The 18,283-nt window shown below is 41.0% G+C and overlaps 1 protein-coding gene across 2 annotated transcripts in view; it reads right to left on the bottom strand.

The window, feature by feature from the left end:
- Positions 1 to 8,430: 8,430 nt before the first annotated feature.
- The window catches only part of gria4a (glutamate receptor, ionotropic, AMPA 4a), a gene marked incomplete at both ends in the record, with an annotated part of 80,791 nt that continues 70,938 nt past the window's right edge, over positions 8,431 to 18,283 (bottom strand). Inside the window, 3 exons of one of the 2 annotated variants that reach the window (XM_079272170.1) lie at positions 8,431 to 8,595; positions 13,512 to 13,649; positions 16,921 to 17,035. In XM_079272170.1, the coding sequence (XP_079128296.1) occupies positions 8,431 to 8,595; positions 13,512 to 13,649; positions 16,921 to 17,035 (418 nt within the window). Of the gene's footprint in view, positions 8,596 to 13,511; positions 13,650 to 15,253; positions 15,369 to 16,920; positions 17,036 to 18,283 lie in introns of both variants that reach the window. The other variant, XM_079272171.1, reaches the window with a different exon arrangement.

Raw genomic sequence — 18,283 nt, 5'->3', positions numbered from 1 at the left:
ATCTCATGGGAAGGTGGATACAACATTTCTGCACGTCACTAGTACGCATTTTGTCTTTTTGCATGTCATTCATACAGCACTTTTCGTGTGGCATTTATACACTATAAGGTTCATTTTGTGAAACGGCTTTCCATGTGTCTCACTTTAGGTTTAAGAAAACGCTCAGCTTGTTGGGCTCAAAAAAAACTACATCTACCAAGTACAATACAACAACGCAACATAAGTACATTGTTATTTAGCGGATACATTTACTTTGCAGTCAGTACAGACTACATCGCGAATGAATGACATGAAGGCGTTCTTATTGCACACTAAATGATCTAACACGACTAATTGTCGAGTCATTCATACGGCATGTGGCGAGAGCAGGCTACAATACCAGGACCCTGAAACTGAAGCATCTAGAATGGAATCCAGCCATCATTAATTTGATTGTTATTTACACCTGTTACTCTTCCTTGTGTGACACGCCAGAATGTCTGCTGTGAAAAAAAAGGTCTATTAAGATGTGCTGTTTTTGTCATTAAGATTTGTGGACTTGGAGAAGAGTCTGAACATCTGCGATGGGCAGGTACTGGAAGTTATGGTGTGCATGCCAGAAAAATGTATGTAATATTTTTCTTTTTGAATGCTGTGTTTTCTCCAGTTTTGTTGTGCTACGAATATACTGTGAAGTGTTACTGGCTGCTGGAAACTATATTTTGCTGGTCTGTACTGAAGGTAATGTTGTCCAACACATCAAACCCACTACTATCCCATTTGGTTGTTTTGTAAAGAATAACTCCTTTTTAATGTTTGTCTGTTCAAGCAACTTGATATCAGGTCGCTTAACCGGCCAAGCAGCCCTTTTTATTATTTTCTTCTAATATATGTACTTATAACGTTGTTTTTATGATTTCTTACTAAGTCCATGTGCCTCTGTGTTGATCAATTATTTCATATTTTTTGCTGAGGAAAATAAATGTGACCTCCAGACAAAATCTGTAATGATCAGAGTTTAATAAAGTCTGTGTTACCCATTCAAGCCCCAAAGTACTGCTTTTGAAGGCCCGCCTCTGTGGTCTCGCTCTCTTGCCTTGATGTACTCTGCATTGCCTTTGAAGAATAATGGTAAAAGAGAATGAGAAGATAATTAGAAAAAAAACATTAGTCTCCTCTGTATTTATGCTCCTCAGGAAGCCAATTGGGGGTTCCTTGGATCAATGCAGGCTAATAAGAAGAGACAAGCGTTTGAAATCACTTTGAGAGCACTGATGTGCTTCACAAACCCTGCATCTCGAAAGAGTCAACATTTTGGAGGATTTCGGTACAATGATGTAACCCAGTGACATTTGTTCATTTTTTTTTTGCATTTCATATATAAATTGTTTATAGTATTTGTGTCATAGTGGTACGAAACCTCTTTACTGCAGAAGGAAGGCATACCATTAGAATTGAACAAAGACAATTCTTTCAAACTCTTAAATCACCTGTGCTACAGATCCTTCTACGAACATGCACGCTGACACACGCATGGCGTGACTCAAAGCGGGCAGATCGAATCACAAAGACTAGTTTATTTTCTATAAAAAAAATAAAAAGGGTTATTTTGTTGTCTGCCTGTGAGATGAAAGATATATAAAAGGCCATTCTTCAGCACTGTTTGGATTTAAAACTGGTGTGAAAATCTGCCGTATTGTCATGAAAAAGGTTCCCTCAACACCGAGGGCATGCAGTGACTGCTGTGTGGATTGTCTGAGACATGGCAGCAAATGCCAGGTGGAGAATAAAATACTACAATATTTATTTTTAATACTTTGGGACTTTTTTTTTTTTCTTTAACGAATACTTCAATCTTCTTTTATTATGTCCTATACCTTAAATATTACGGTAATTCAGTCAAATTAGGAAACTCAAGTCAGGCTGTATACAATATTACAGTTCAGAGCTTTACATCTAAAATGGAAGAAAAACATCAAGGATTCTCAGCAGAGCAGAGAAAGCTGTAAGAATATACTGAAACATTGTCCACGGACTGAGATGCCCTCAAGGTCCTCTGGCTCACTGTTCCACTGGTGACCAAGACTAGAACTGAAAAGATCTCACTCTGGCTACAGATAAAAGGTCTCTGCCCATGGATTGTGAGCATGTCTGACATTCAGTATACCCAGGTGTTTTGAGATTTTAAAAACAGTTTATGTCGACCTTAGGGATGATCTTATGGTCGCAGACTTGCTGCAGGATTATGAACAATTTTCATTTCACTGAGGTTTTTCTTTAACAGTGTAGATTGGTGGGAAATACAGTTATGCTCCTCAATAATCCCTTTACTGTATCAATTAGTTTCAAGTTAAAATGCTCTACGTGTGACATTTAAAGGAAACAATGTGCTCATGTTTTCTACGTGAACATGTTTACATGCTTTAATGTTCAAAAAACACTTTATTTTTCTCATTCTGTATTAAAAACAATTTTTTGGTGAACTTTGTGGAGTTTGAGATTGGTGTGAAGTTACTCAAAACTGGAAAGCGAAGCTGTTGAAAAGAATGACATCATAATGGCACAGGCTACACAATTTAAGATTGTTTTTAAAATGTTAGTTGGAACAAAAGAGCATGAAGGTTCGAGGTTCACTTTGTACAGCATGTTCAGTTTCAGCCACTCTAAATGAGGCAATGTTTGCTGTATATTCTGACACAGAGTGGAGGGGCAAGAATATATTTAAGGCTTTCAGATTAACACACAACCCAAATGTTGTTATCGTGTAGTGTACGGTAATGTTGTTGTGACCATTGGGCATTGGATTTAAGAAGCTGTGACTCGTTTCAAAAAGCACCTTGGGGAAATGCTGCTTTTTATCACCGAGCTTCAAAAACTTGATGTGATTCACATTGGTAGTATTTCTTTCTCTTTCAGCCTCTCTACCATTTCTTCTGAGATTTGCCGATGATTAGAAGGTGACTTGCACTCCTAGTTTACATTTAAAAACAAATATATGTATCACAGGATGAGGGAATACTTGGCCGCAAAGCAGCACATATTTAGTTTTCACTGAGATCGGAAAGAGCTACGATAATCATACTGAAAGAAACCTTTGGTTTTTCATCAACTTGTAATCAGTTCCATTTGATTCACTCTTTAATCTAAATCAAACATATTTTGGTCAAACTTTTCGGATAGCATTAGAAATGTAAATCAAACATATTTTAGTCAAACTTTTCGGACAGCATTAGAAATGTATAAATGTCAGATTTATTGTTCACTCAGTCAGAAAATGATATTTGTTGGATTCCAGCCATGTCGAGTCACATGTGTGCTCATTCGTTGTACACATAACGTCTGTATGAAGGTAAACGTGTATGTAATTTAGTAAATGCACATCTCAGCAGTCTGCCTGTCCAACAGCTACAAGGACAAAACAGCATGACCACAAGCTGCTTGTGTGCGCTGACAGTGTTGGTGGAATTCAATTTCCTCTCCGATCATGAGAGACACCTCAAAGAAGAAGTAAGAGAGGGGCCGTGAACGAGAAATCAGGGTTTGAGATGGATTCCCCAGAGAGGAACGCAGGAAAATGGATAGATGAAGTATGACAGGAGGTGGGAGGATAAAGAGAACGAGCAGAGGAAAAGAGGGGGAGAACAGACGAGAAATGAGGAGGGGCTGAACAGGATGGGGGTAATGCGGAGTTCAGGGAGGGAAAGACTGAGGCTGAGATGAAATGAGCCAATACAAATGAAAAGGTGAAAAGGCTGCTGTCGCTTCACCGTGACAATAAAAGAGGTAGATTGAAGGTGTGTGTGTGTGCATTCACACGTGAAGGTGCAAGGTTAAAAGGTTGGCGGAACCACCTCAAAATTGTTATTTTGCTTCATCTTTGGGTAAATGGGAAATACATGTCAGTAATAAGCCAGCATGGTGTGTGAGTGTGTGTGTGTACATGAGCGTGTCTCTGTGTGTGAAAGAGATGGGAAATACTTGTCAGTGATGGCTCTGCAGTAATAGCAGTAGCAGTAGTGGTAATAGTAGCAACAGCAAAAGTTATAGTGGAAGTAGTAGTAGCAGTAGTAGTAATACTATATTAGCAGCAGTAGTAGTAGTTGTCGCAGTATTAGTAAGAGCATTCATTTTTTTAACAAAAAAGCCTAATTTTGAGCTTGTTTAAATACAGTTAATCCATGGGGCTTTTATTTTGAAAGGGTGGGGCTGGGTGGGGGAGGGAGGGGGAGAGGAGACATAATCATCATGTTTGACACATAAACAGAGGTTATTAAATGACAGGCTTCATCACAAGCAGTTCAGTTAGAATTCACTCTCTGGGGCTTTTATTTTGAAATGGGGTGTGGGGGAGAAGGGGAGAGGAGACAGAATCATAATGTTAGATAAACACAAACCGGTTATTAAATGACAGGCTCATCACAAGCAGTTCAGTTAGAATTCACTCTCTGGGGCTTTTATTTTGAAATGGGGTGTGGGGGAGAAGGGGAGAGGAGACAGAATCATAATGTTAGATAAACACAAACCGGTTATTAAATGACAGGCTCATCACAAGCATTTCAGTTAGGATTCATTCTGTGGGGCTTTTATTTTAAAATGGCGTGTGTGTGTGTGTGTGTGTGGGGGGGGGGGGTGGAGGAGGGGGGAAAGACCTCTAAAGATCCCTAAGACCTGAATGACTGTATGAGAGAGAGACACAGAGAGAGAGAGGGAGAGGAGTGTATGTGCGTGTGTGTCTGTGAGCCTGTGTGTTTATCAACATCACTAATTGGCTCAATCGCAAACACCTGTGTGCCTGAAGCCATTTGAAAATATTCTCCATAGAGATCCCATTGAAAATAAAAAGCTTAATAATTCAAAAAGTTTAAAGGTTAGAAATATAAAAAGTCATAGCACCCCTCTGGCGAAAGAGCTGAACATTTTAATAGTTGAACGGTTTCTGTAGCTTAAAAAATGAAGGAGGAGAAGCGGTGCGGCGGAAGAAATAGAAGAAGTTGAATAAAGATTCGAAGAACAATAGTTGGAATGCTTAACAGCATTCCAACAATAACCACGCATAGAGAGCAGGTTCAGCATTGATGTTTTACTAGAAAAAGAAACCAAATGGTAAGACATAAAACAAAGGAAGAAATAAAAAAATGTTAAAGCCAGAATGTTGACAGCCAAGCAGTCTGCTTTTGCTGTCCTACGCATGTGCTGGAGGTGGCAAAAAAACGAACAGAACAGCATCATGTACAGTTTATCCGCCTGGTGTGGTGATAGCTAGATCAGTGTTAACCGTCTCTTCACAAATGTATCCACCGTAGAAGCGGTTTTCAGTATTTCTCTCATGTTGGATTCCTGCAGTGCTGCTGAACTGATCCCCAGGGCTGAGAGGAGGTGAATGGAAACCGTCTACCGTATTCTTATGAGCCATAAAGAGGGCTGTTGTTTGAGAGACCTGTGGCTTTAAGGTATTCATTTCCATTCATGCTTTTGATTGTTGAGTTTGACTTGAATACATGCATACTGATGCGTGATGAGGTATGTGTGTGAGTTTAACAAAGAAGTTGGAAGTTTTTCAATGTTTTTTTTATTTATTGTTAGATGTTGGAGCTTACGACGTAGAAGGTATGCAATGTTCAGAACAATGAGCCGGAAGAAACTCAGATTGTCAGTTGGTGTCTTGAGTTCTCTATCCCAATATTTTGCAGTGAGTCAGGGCAGAAAATAAAGTAATTTGTCATTGCTGAGATGCACTTTGTACAGAGAGTTCTGTCTTACAATGGGACAGTGTGTGAGATAAAAGCCCGGAGAGGGTACGGGAAAGACGAAACAAGGGAAGGAACGAGGATGATTTGATGGGAGGCAGGACACTGGACAAATAGTAGAAAAAAAACCAAAGAGGACAAGGAAGTAAAGGAGAGGTGAGCAGGGCAGAAAACACAATATTTCAGTCCTACACATAGTATAGCTGTATTATGAAACAATCTCTATGTAGGCATCACCACCAGGCTAAGTTGCATTACAAAAGTAAAACTGCACTGATGTATGATTAAAGATATATTTTTTCTTTTCCTAATTGATCCTCAGATATTGAAGAAATGTATATTTTCCCCTCCCTTAGGCTGGCAGTTGGTGGATGCACCAAAACAGGCTGCCATATGCTAGATAACAGATTTTAAACATTTTGTAGGATTGATTGCTCATGCCAAGCATGATGGATCCAAGCATGTCCTCAAAATGTGCCAACCCTGCTCAGTTTGTACAAGTGTTGGATTTCAATCTGAAGCTGACTTATATCGGTTGAGAAGACAAATAACAAAAAAGCACTGAGGCGATATAAAATGCAACACAAATGCTACACTCGCCATGTTTCCCTACATTTTGGTAATCGCAGTAGCCCTGCCTAAAAGTTCCAGTGCTGAATACTGGCACCGACATGCTGTCTCAGGGGCTCACCAACAGAAGGTTTTGGGGTAAAAACACTGTCGGACAATGAAAATCAGTGAATAACTACGGGTGAAACAGACAGACAGGCAAAAATAAAATGTTCCGAAACCTCTCACGGTGCTGGAGTGATCTGAGCTGACCCTGTGTATGCAACAATGTGTGTACGTGCGTTTCTACGTATGTGTCCGTGTGACTGCCAGATGGACATTCAGTGTTGAGCAGGACACACAAAGACTGTGGCATATTAATATTCTCAAGTTATCAAAAAAACAGCCATATAACAGAATGTATGCCATGGCCTCTGACAATCTGTGATCAATGTTTTCTATAGACGTATAGACGTTCTCTATAGACGTATATATATATATTTATTTGTATTATATATAATATGTAGATTTATAAAAAAGGATTTGATCTTAATTACAAGTAGTGGCATTTTTCTTTCATATTCATTATTGCAATGAATTGTTATCTAAGATGATTAAAAAAGACAGGTGAGTTCAGTTTTGCTACGCAGTTATTTACAACAGTTTTAAAAAGCAAGCTTTCTGATGTGGTACCTTTCCCCGGCGACTGAAAAAGACTGAGGATCTCAAATGACAACCAAACTGCCCATTAGAGTCATCACCTTTAGAGAAATTGAAAATTATACCTACAGTTCAAGTCAAATGAAGCGCATCCACCATAGACTAGTGGTTCTCAACCTCATTACACCCCTTGAAACAAATGGTTTATATTCTAATAACCCCACTGCTGGGAAACATTCAAAGAATGATGATCTTTGATTCGCCTTTTCTGTTGCTCGGCCATTTGGATTGAATATCCAAGAGGACACGGAGGCAGAAGTTAGTTTCCACAATTAAAAGGTTGTAAACATCACATTCATTCCCATTTCCTCCACCATTCCTTTCTTCACCAAGCTCCATAGCATTCAGGTTGAGAAGCACTTTGTTCGGTAACCATTTGAGATCTGCCCACATCTTTAATTTTTTCTTTCCATCACTGAATATACAGTTTAAACTTCGCCTCTGCCGCTGAGCAAAAAGTAAGCATCAATTTGCTATCTAGGACTTCTACTGTCATGACGATGCTGTTGATGAAGGACTTAGTTAATTACTACTGTTTATTTTTTTCTTTTACAAACCCCTGTGAATTCTGTGGCCGAGATCAGTCACACGTGTGTGTTTCGAGGTTACTTCTGTTCTATATGTCGGCTGATTATCTCGCTGGTTTTGGGAGCGAGAAATCATTCTATATGCGAAGTAAGAAAGCATTTCATTCAATTTGAACAGTTCGTGGCAAAGTAGCGAATTTGCACAGTCCGAACGTTCAAGCTTACAGTTTTCTGGTCTTCTAAGGGTGCTAGTACCTGGCACTCTCTGCAGGCAAGTTAAGATGACAATGACCATGATGATGATGATGATGAAAACAATGTTTGTAGTCTTAGTAAGGCGTTGTCAAGGAGTGCGGCGCGTTGGCCAACACTGTCCAACGAAGACAGAGCAGGAACAGAGTTGTTTGGTTGTCTTTCTTTTTTCTTTTGTTTTTCTTTACGATCAGCTGCGCTCATCATCTTCATCACTATCATCATCATGATCAGTTTTGCGGTCATGTTCACAGCTCATAGTTCATTTCACGCAAGTCTGTGCTGGCTCTCCTGTCGGTTTCTCGATATCAGGATGGTGTCCTCCCAAAAAACTATAAAATGAATGCTGCAGGCAAGTGTGACAGTCAGAGTTGTCCTTTGTTCTTTTCTCCACTGTTCACTCCATAGTTGTTTTTCACTTATCGCTTGTAAAATAAGTCAATGGCAGCAGGAAAGTGAAATGATGAGGCGCAGTGTGTGTTTGTGTACTCAAGTGTGCAACAATGTGAGTATTTGTATTTGAGTATGTGTAATTATATATGTGTGTGTGTGTGTTATGCATGAGAATGGTAAGTGTGTGCAAGTGGGTTTGCGTGTGTCCTTGTCGGAGTCTGTATGTTTGAGTGTCGTTAAGGCACGGAAGGTGTTTTTGGTTTTCAGGGCAGTCCGGAGGAGACCACTGCAAGGCCAGGGTGTCGGAGGGAGGCGTGGCCAGCATGCACGGCTTTGGGGCAGTCCGGTGCCAGGACACGGCCATTCTCCCCCACACTTCCTGTGATGGACAGACGGGCCTTGTTCCGCATGGCTTCAGAAAAAGACAGCTACACGAGGAGAGGAGAGGAGAGGTGGAGGTGTGGACAGAGAAGGGAATAGAGATGGCAGAGTGGAGATTTAGTTTGGAAAAAAAATCATGTCATTGGCATATGCAAAGATTACGGTATTGTAACACTCGTTATATGAACACAGGCTGTACCCTCGTCTGGACTCTATAGGTAATACTCTCCTCCAATCATGAGCCGTGTTAGCCCAGAAACAATTTGTATAAGCTTAGCCGGCCAATCAGGACTTGCCTACCCAAATAAGTGTGAACCCCACCCTATACAAGGCTGCTCAACATCCTACACCCTCTTCAGTGAGCAGTGTACTACACTGATCCTATGTTCAGATACTGTTCAGATACTATGTAACTGAACTGGGTAGAGCCATTGGATCCTGCAGGGGTCAAAAACCAAAACACTAGACGCCCTGCACACCACATTGCCTGGATCATCAAAGAGCACTGGGACATGTAGGTGTATGATGCCCAGAGGTGGGTCAGGTGCAACACAACCGACAACATTCACCCTTTTCACCAGTCCTGTGTCGTTTCAACAAGGACAGACCCCGAAAAGGAGCCCGACATGCCCAAGCGATAGAATCGTATGAGCGGGCAAGGCGTTATCCACGACTCTGTTGTACATATGTTCTCAACACTCACCACACCGAACAAGACTGCCAACACTGCGTGTAGAGTGTGTGCGGGCCACAGTGGGAGGACCTCTTCCTGCCTGACTATAGGCTTGGGAGATGTACTTACAAAGCTGTCCCGCAAGACCTTTCTTGGCTAGGGCTTTACTGGCCACACCATTCCTGAAGCACATAAACAGCTGTTCGGTGTGTCTGATGGGGGCCATGCATTCAACATAACATGGCAACGCACGTACTTGGCAAAGCAGTAACTTTGCCTTCCTGTCCCTCACATGGGGTGGAAGACAAAAGGCATACAGGCGGTGGGCAAATCAGTTTTCTGATGAGAAAAGGATGTCAAGCAGCAACGTGGGCTGCCTTATATACTGTGGGGTACGCACGTTGTTGAGTAGGCACGTCCTGATTGGCCAGCTACACTTGTGCAAATTTTCAGTTGGCAAACTTGTGTTTGTGATTGGAGGAGAGTATCACCATTCAAGTCCAGTAGAGGGTGGAGTGAGTTCATTAACTGTGCAGCAACAAACTTTCATAAAGACAGACATTTCCATAAAAACACATGCACAAAGAACGCTTACATGCATGTGTCTGTACAGTATACCCACTTAACACACAAGTACGCAAACAGAAAGGTGTGAGGGTGCAATCACACACATAGTCAAAACAAAACTGTGGAAGTTTTGCTGTTTGCAGTCTATTTTTGTTGCTGTAAGACTCACATTGTAAGCTTACTCATGCGGAAACAATCAAATAATCGATTAGTCCATGTCAAATTAATTGCCAACAGTTCTGATAATCGATTAATTCGTAAAGTCATTTTTAAAGCAAAAAATTGGTGCAGTTGGTGGCTCCAGCTTTTTCAAATGTCACATTTTACTATTACTGCCTGGTTAAGAAGTAAGAAACTCATTTACTAGAGACTTACAGAACATTTCTATGGAATAGTTCACCCACAAACAACATAAATTGTACATAATATTCACCTCGTTCGGCTCTCTATGCTCACAGAGAAAGTTCTCCATCGAATGGCATTACAGAGAGCGGAGTGCCCGAAACGTTATAGGTTATAAATCGTCCGAAATACTTTCTGAAAATTCCTGTGCAGCATTATCAAAGTATTCGTGGGCTTGTGGAAATCCAAACATCACTATTTTTGCAAAATTTGCTCAACAAAGCATTTCCCGTGAAGGAATTCGTTGTGCACAAATGCACAATTTTAAAGAAAAAACATTTCTGGCACCATAAAGGTGAGTGCTATATACACTTTATATTTATTTTGGGTGAACTACTCCTCTCAGTTTTTCTGATCAGAATTCACCATCGGCTGCTTGAAATAGCATTTTCTGGGTGCACTTAGTTGTTGAAAGTTTGAACGACAATTCTCTCTGTTCAAACAAACTGAACTACAGGTAGAACTGCCCGTGACTGTATGTGTGAGTGCACCACCAACTACACATTCACATGTCACAGTGCAAATGTTACAGTAGTTTAACGAAAGGCAAAAGTCAATGCAAACGCAGGCACAATCAACAAACATGTACATAGTAGACGAGTGGATTTGGGTTGTAGACATCTGCATTTCAAAGGTGACCATGCATCTGTAAACTGAAAAATTCAGGTGAGGATTTTCAAAGGATTTAGAAGGTGAGGACTTTGGAAAAAGACAAAAGGAAAACATGAAGGAGTGATTTTTCCTTTCGGGTTTCAGATTCATAGAGAGGGAGTGACTGACTATACTGCTCAGAGTAGGGCGACACTTCACACAGACAGGCTACTCTGTGGTGTTTCACTGTCATATCTTATATCCTACAGTTGGCTGTGCGTTTTTTGAGAACATGTAATGAGTAAACTGGGTTTTGCTTGAGCTCTGATCGGGACGCTTCTTGAAATGTGTCTGCTATAACTGAAGCTAGAGGACAGAACAGTGCAGTTAACTCTGCAGCTGAAGACAGCCAACTGTGTTTGGTAATACATCGCCAGAAACAGAGACAAATCCTCCTCTTGCCCTCCTCTTCTTTTAATCAGTGTTGGCATGCTGATGTAGTGCTCAATTAAAAACCAAAGAGAAAACATGTAATAGATGACTCTAAAGGAGCATCTAAGAAACTATTTAACGAGCCTTCATATATTTAGTCCTAAACAGTCCACCCTCAAGATGGTTTATCTGTGGTAAACCTCATACTTCATTTGAACTTGGCATGGCTACCTGTAGACAGATAATAACCAATATTTACTGTACCACATTTAGCTGTCATTATTTCCATTAAATGGGTATTGATCTGCTCAAGATGATAATCAAATATGACCTTATAATTGCCTCTTAAGGTTCCCTAAGCAGATCGTTAAAATTGAGGTCCAGTATTTCCTCTTGTTTCACATCAATAAACATGAGTCATGTTTTTACAGCAGCGTCACTGAGTAGCCGTTCTCTATGAAGTGTTTGCTTCATCAATTATTCCTCTGCATTAACACTGAGTAACTGGGCTGTTTGGAGGTTGTCAGGGCTGGAATAAGTCAGAGTCTCTGTTTGAACCATCTACGACAGGGCTGCACAACTCCAGTTTATGGACCACGCATTAAAGGTGCAGTGGGACACACTGCCGACTACTAGCCACCAGAACTAGGGAAACGTCAGTTCAGTAAGATTAAAATCTGGCAATTGTGCAGTGATGGACCTTGCACCTTGTTTTGCTGTTTGTAAACTAGATTCCCATGTAGACACTTGATATTTCTAGTCATGGTCTGATAGATCTATGAGTCCATCTCCGGTAATCAAAATAAAACCACTGCTTCTGTTTTAATGAGCTCCTAGAAGTCTGGATTAGCAAATAGTTTCCCCATAAGGGATTGGTTTCTAATTAGTATCTTAGATAGGATTCAGGGATTTAGAATTTACAGAATGTAATACCACTAAATCAAATGATGGCTGCAAGTTGACTATCATCTATGGACAACAATTAAAACCAATTAAAAACTGCTGCTGAGGATTTCATTTGTTACCATAATAACTCAAATGTACCTGATTATACATGTTACCTGAATGGACACGATTAGATCAGTATTTAAAGGGAATGTTTGAAACTTTGCTCAAGGTGTCAAAAGTGCAGTCTTATCCTAAATTGGTTTGAATTGGCTCAGTGTCAACTGGCTTTAAAAGGTTCTTTACAAACAAGGTTTTTCATGCAAGCTCATGCCCAAATGTCTTTCTGACATTACAGGGGTCCTACTAATCTAGTTACCAAAATTACGGCAGACGTCCACTGACATAAAAACAACTTAATAGTGTTTTTGAAGTCCTGAAATATCTATCACATTATTGCTGAAAAAGTTTTATTCAGACCCAAATTAGTGATAGTTGATGCCAACACGTCGGCTAATTAATTTGTAGCTAGAAGCAAAACTGAATTTAATGAGGAACACCACAGTAGCAGTGCTCTCAAGTGTCAATGTAGACTATTGCTACAAACTTAAAGTAGTTTAAGATTTTACTTGCTGTAGTTTCATCTTCTTTTGTGAGGATTTCCTGCTTTAATCGACTTATGTGATAGTACAATGAATATAACTGTTCATTAATTAATTAATTAATACTCAATTGGGATATTATTTGGTAGATTAATCGATGAAGAAATTAATTGTTAGTTGCAGCCCTATACAGCATACAAAAATGTACTTAGCACAGCACTAGTCCCTGATGATGGAGTTGTGCATCCCTTCGCTGTCATTATTTTGTTAACTATTAGCTAAAATTACAATGCAGGTGCCTAATCATGTCATGAGCCAAGAGCATCAATGTCATCCTCATCATCTGCAGCCAAAGACGATGGAACCAAATCTGTAGTCACACAAATCCAACCCCAATCTAGCCAGGGGTGAAATGCTGTAGAATGAAAGATTTAAAAAAATGTAACAAATCAAATTTAAACCCAAAAATCTAAGAAATATTTGATCAATAAAGAAACAAAACAGCCAAAAACTTTCACGAAACATAAAAAGCTACATTGGTTCCACAATGCTTGACCACATCCTCATCACCACATGAAGAACAACACGGTTGCGTGGGGCTGCTGCGTCAGCCTCTACATTGACAATACAATAATCTACAGCACCATCACCATGATCAACACCACCATAACCCCACCTATATGGGAGCCTCTAAATCCTACCCCTATATCTTGACCCCCTCGGAGCCGTACACGTTGTACCCCTCCCTATAAGTGGCTAGATTCTGGGTGCTGGGGGAGGGGCTGGGGCAGTGGGGGGGGCTAAGGTCCACCTTCATGCGCTTGGCTTCGGCCCGTGACTTGTAGCAGAACTCGACCAGGGCCACCAGCATGGCCAGGCCCAGGCCGCCCACAAGGATGTAGAAGACCCCCGCCACGTTGGACAGGCTCAGAGCCTGGGATGACTTGTCCTGGAGAGAGGCAGTGGGATGAGGTTTGGGGAAGAGTGGTGTGACGGGGAAAAGGAAGGGTTGAGGTAAAGGAGGCAGAAGAGGGATGGAGTTAAAGGAAAAGGAGTCAATGGGAAAGGAAAAACAGAAGGGGAAAAGGGTGACAAATGAAAAACAAAAGGGCGCGAAGGAGCAGAGTGGGACGATGATGGAGGATGTTTAGGTAGGTGTGTGAAAAAGACAATATGTGATTAAGGAGAGGAGATAGGCAAAAGGGACAAGCGGTGTAAGGAAAATTTGAGAGATGGGAGAAGAGGATAATAATGGAAGTAAGAAAGCACGAGAGGGAGGAGAATAGGGGGCGAGCATATGGGAAAAGAGGTGGGGAAAAAGCAGAGAGAAACAGTAGATACAGTTGGTTAGACACAGAAATGGAGATTGTCACAGAAAAAAAGTAATATTTAGTGTTATACTTTTGCAAATGTACTATTGTATGCCACTGAAATTACATTTGTTATCACTTAATTATGAGTTATCATACAACTACATTCTACTTTTCTACAATTATTACGACTATCACCACAACATACTACATACTACACATCTGTAACAGTCAATATAACTACAGAATATGTCTACAACTGTAGCATAGTAACATGATATCAAAACAGCTTGAATAAACATTTAAATCAGGTCAAGAAGAGCAGGCTTTAATCTGAGCGCTGATGATTTTCACTGCAGTTTTAATAGAATTGAAATGCTCCAATAGTCTAAAGATCTACAGTGGAGCAGATCATACTCTACACTGACACAAAACAGCTGCAAATATTCAACTGGTAGATATAGGGAGCAACACTATATATTACAGGTCCATACTTTTCTACTCATTTTGTAGGAATCCTCTGAACAAATTTGGGTCTAAATACTTTTTTGAAATGGAGTTTGGTGGTGAATTTACTTAAAGTTAAGTAGGTTGTGTTTAGCATATATGCAGTTGTTGATTTCCAGAGGAAAGAACTGCTCCACTTAAACCCATTTCTTTATTAATTCAGTGTTAATATATTATTGAACATACTATGTTAAATTGATAATACAATAGAATGCTTGTCTGTTAACAAAATCCATATGAAGTGAACTGCTGCGCACTGAAGTCTTCAGACCAGATTTTATCTAAAAAATATGGACCTGTAAAATGAAGCATTACCACACGTTACTCCAAGAAATAAATAGATTTCCAGATTAAAGCTTAAACATTGAGGCAAAAGCCAATAGTTGCTAAGTTGTTAATGCTAAAAGTATCAGTACTCAAAATTGACATTGCATTTCGAATGCTAACTGTAATGAAGATGGGACTGCCACAGATTGCTACAGAAACTGAACACAAATTTGAGTTATTCTGATGCATATTTAGGTAAATGTGGTTCAGCATTAAAGTAGAGGTAGGAAAATGTTGCAGGGAATCACTAAATGGACAGTTAAGTCTACTGTGGAGCACATTTAAGATACATTTCAGGCTAACTGAAAATATTGACTGTTGCTAAAACAGTAGTTGCAGTAATCTGGAGCGTATTCAGGATGAGAGTTTCAGGCTAGCGTTCTGAGGGCCGCAGCAGCGTGAGACTGACCTTACTTCCAGAGTCCTTGGGTCCACACTCTCCCTTGTCATACCACCATTTGTTTTTCAGTTTGTCTAAGACTCCTGCTTCGCTCAGTTTCAAAACTGCAAGGTTTACCGGGGTTCTTCGCGTGTAAAAATAACATAAATAACATCATAGGTCATGTTATTTTATGTTATTAGGATATTTCACATTTGCATTGCACAGCTCAGTTACACAGAAAAGTACTTGTTCACATCAAGCGACCTAGGATGGATCCCACTGAGTACATGTGTGTATGCTCGTTGAGGAGGGGCTGGGGGGAGCGAGGAGCTAAGGCGAGCTACAGACATATGAGTGGGACCCACCTTTGTCACTTCAGGTAACACACCCATGCTGCCCCAGCTGATCCTACACTTAGCCAGAGGCAAGTACTGTTAAGTCAGGGCTATTGGCATCAGGCTAGCGCTGTGCTACAACTGGGAGAGAGAGAGCTACATCGAGGCAGGTTTGAATGTGTAGCTGATTTCATAAACTCTACAGATGAGGCGAGAGGAAACTCCGATCTTGTTTCAGATATAATCTTTTCTTGTTGCACTCATATGGCATTTTGCATCCCTAGCACATATTTTCACTGAAAGGCAACTGTCAGGTGGTTCAGTCTGTCTGTCTGTCTGTCTGTCATTCGGTGCACAACTTTGTTCCAGACTGAAATATCTTTTCAATTTTCGATCGATTGGCATGAAATTTTGAACAGAGGGCAAATCCTGACTTTAGTAATCATCATCTGACTTTTCATTTAGTGCCACCAGCAGGCCAAAGTTTAAACTTATCCAATATAAAAAATCTCAACGTCTACAAAATGAATTGGCACTGAAACTTTATCCTTTGATTGCATTCTGTTGCTATCAATTATTCATCCTCCCCTCTGCCTCAAGTCAACCTGAGCTCAAAAGAGCTACTCTCTCTTAGGTCTCGTTTTACCATCAGACATTTTAAAACCTGTTTCATCTGCCATGTATCTTCTCAGCCTCTCTCTGTCCTTCTTGCAATTTGATTCTCACTCAACTCTCCTTCTCCTTCTCTCTCCTCTCCCCAGAGCTGCCACTGGGATGCGAATATTCCTGTCTTGATAGTAATTGTCTTTATCACTCCACCTTCACACTCTGTCCTTTCAGAGTGGCATTGCCAGATCGGTGCCAAACACATTTGAAAATGGTTATTATCATGACGTGTGCTTGATTTAACTTGGCACGCACTCACCGGCAAATGGGACAAATTTCCCTGCATGACACTGAAAATTAACACATTTCTGATGATTCAACACGCAATTATATTACATTGATCTTTTAAAAAAGAATGTTGGTTCACTCGAATGCTTTTATTCTTTTTTTTAGGGTTTTTCTTTTTCTCTGTCTCAACAAGCTCAAGTGTTGTACCTTTGTCACTGTGTCTGAACCTTTTGTATAAAAAGGCACACCTCACTGACAGGAGATGCAACATTGTGCCTATTTTTGAAGCTGCAGGGTTGTCCCAGGGAGATTTTTCCTGTGTCACTTTTGCCCTCCCTCTTTGCTGCTTGACTCTTGCCAGGGCAGATGCATGCATTACACTCTCGGAACGGGGGCCGCCGCCAGCTAGCCGGCGAGCGGCCCCTGTCCCCCTAGTGGTGGTGTGGTCAGACAGAGAGGGCTAACCTTGGAATCCCCTCCCCCGCTGCCACATTCTCCTTTGTCATACCACCACTTGTTTTTCAATTTGTCCAACAGGCCCTGCTCGTTGAGCTTTAGCACGGCCAGGTTGACCGCATTTCTTTAAGTAAAAAAGGAGGGACAGATAAGATAGTTTGGTCAGAGGTTGGAGGGACAGACAGACAAGATGGACGTGGACCACAGCCAGGAGGAAAAAAGGGAGGGAAAATAGAAGGAGAGGGAGCAGAGGGGGGGGGGGGGGAAATTAGAGGGGTTCAGGGGACAAAGGTGGGTTAGTGGGGAAGGATGCACCCCAGGCAACATCTTTCTCTTTGACTCTCTGTCTAATTACGTAAGATACTTCCTAAAATGGTTTTGTTTGAGCTGTCATGTGCTCTCTTGTACAGGACGCTGCACTAACACAGGATGCTCCGCAGTGACTGTGAGATTGTAATATTAAGTGTGTTAACCAGCGCTCTGCAGCCTGCTGATGGTGCTCTTGTCCCCTTCTGATGCTCTCCTGCCTTATTGCTACTCTCAATCTGTGGTTTTGTATGTTTGTGTGTGTGTGTGTGTGTGTGTGTGTGACTCCAGCTTCATACAGCACCCCTGAAGGGATTGACCTCCAAACAAAATCAGGGAACACAGAGCTAAATATCAGGAATTTCATGCATTCCTGATATTGCATTTCAGCTTTTTCATGTGTGTGCACATGTATCCGTGTAAGCTCTTTATATTAATGCACCGCCTTTGATAAGACAACCCAACAGCAGTCTTATGAGATATAAAGAACCAGAATGTTTAATTTGCTCCAACTCTTACCAATTCACTATTTCTGCAAATGTCTCTCCATTGCCTCAATACGTGCCTGCTCCCTTACTGCGATGTCCAGAAAGGTGTCTATAAAACATGGCTGCAGGGGCTGAATGATTTTGTCAGCTTATTCCCTGCATGCCCTTTGTGAATACATTTTGGCCCGTCTCTCCTGCTTCGCTACATCTTTGTTTTTAACAGCTACCCTTCATAAAATACTTTGTTCCTCTTGCTACCACCCTCTGTTGTCCACTCTTTTGTTTGTGCGATGCTGTAATCAGCCGTGAAAATCTATACAATGGTCACTGCAGTCGCTGTCTGCTTGTTTGTTAGCCTGCCTCTTCGTCTGTACACGTCTATCTGGAAGTCCTATCTCATCACAGTGTGCTAGTAGACTGCAGGTAGGAGCTGGCTTGTGACTGAAAGGTTGTCAGCTCAGGACAAATTAGGAAAGTAAGAGTAAAACACCGGCCTTCTATGGGTTCAGCTCTCTCAGTAAAGATATTTAAGAGATTCAGAAAGAGAGAGTGTTCTCTGGGGCGATCTAATCTACAAA

This window comes from Melanostigma gelatinosum (genome assembly GCF_949748355.1).
Source record: "Melanostigma gelatinosum genome assembly, chromosome: 7".
NCBI lineage: Eukaryota > Metazoa > Chordata > Actinopteri > Perciformes > Zoarcidae > Melanostigma > Melanostigma gelatinosum.
Note: the sequence above shows the minus strand (reverse complement) of the source record. Positions and strands in the feature narration are given on the sequence as shown.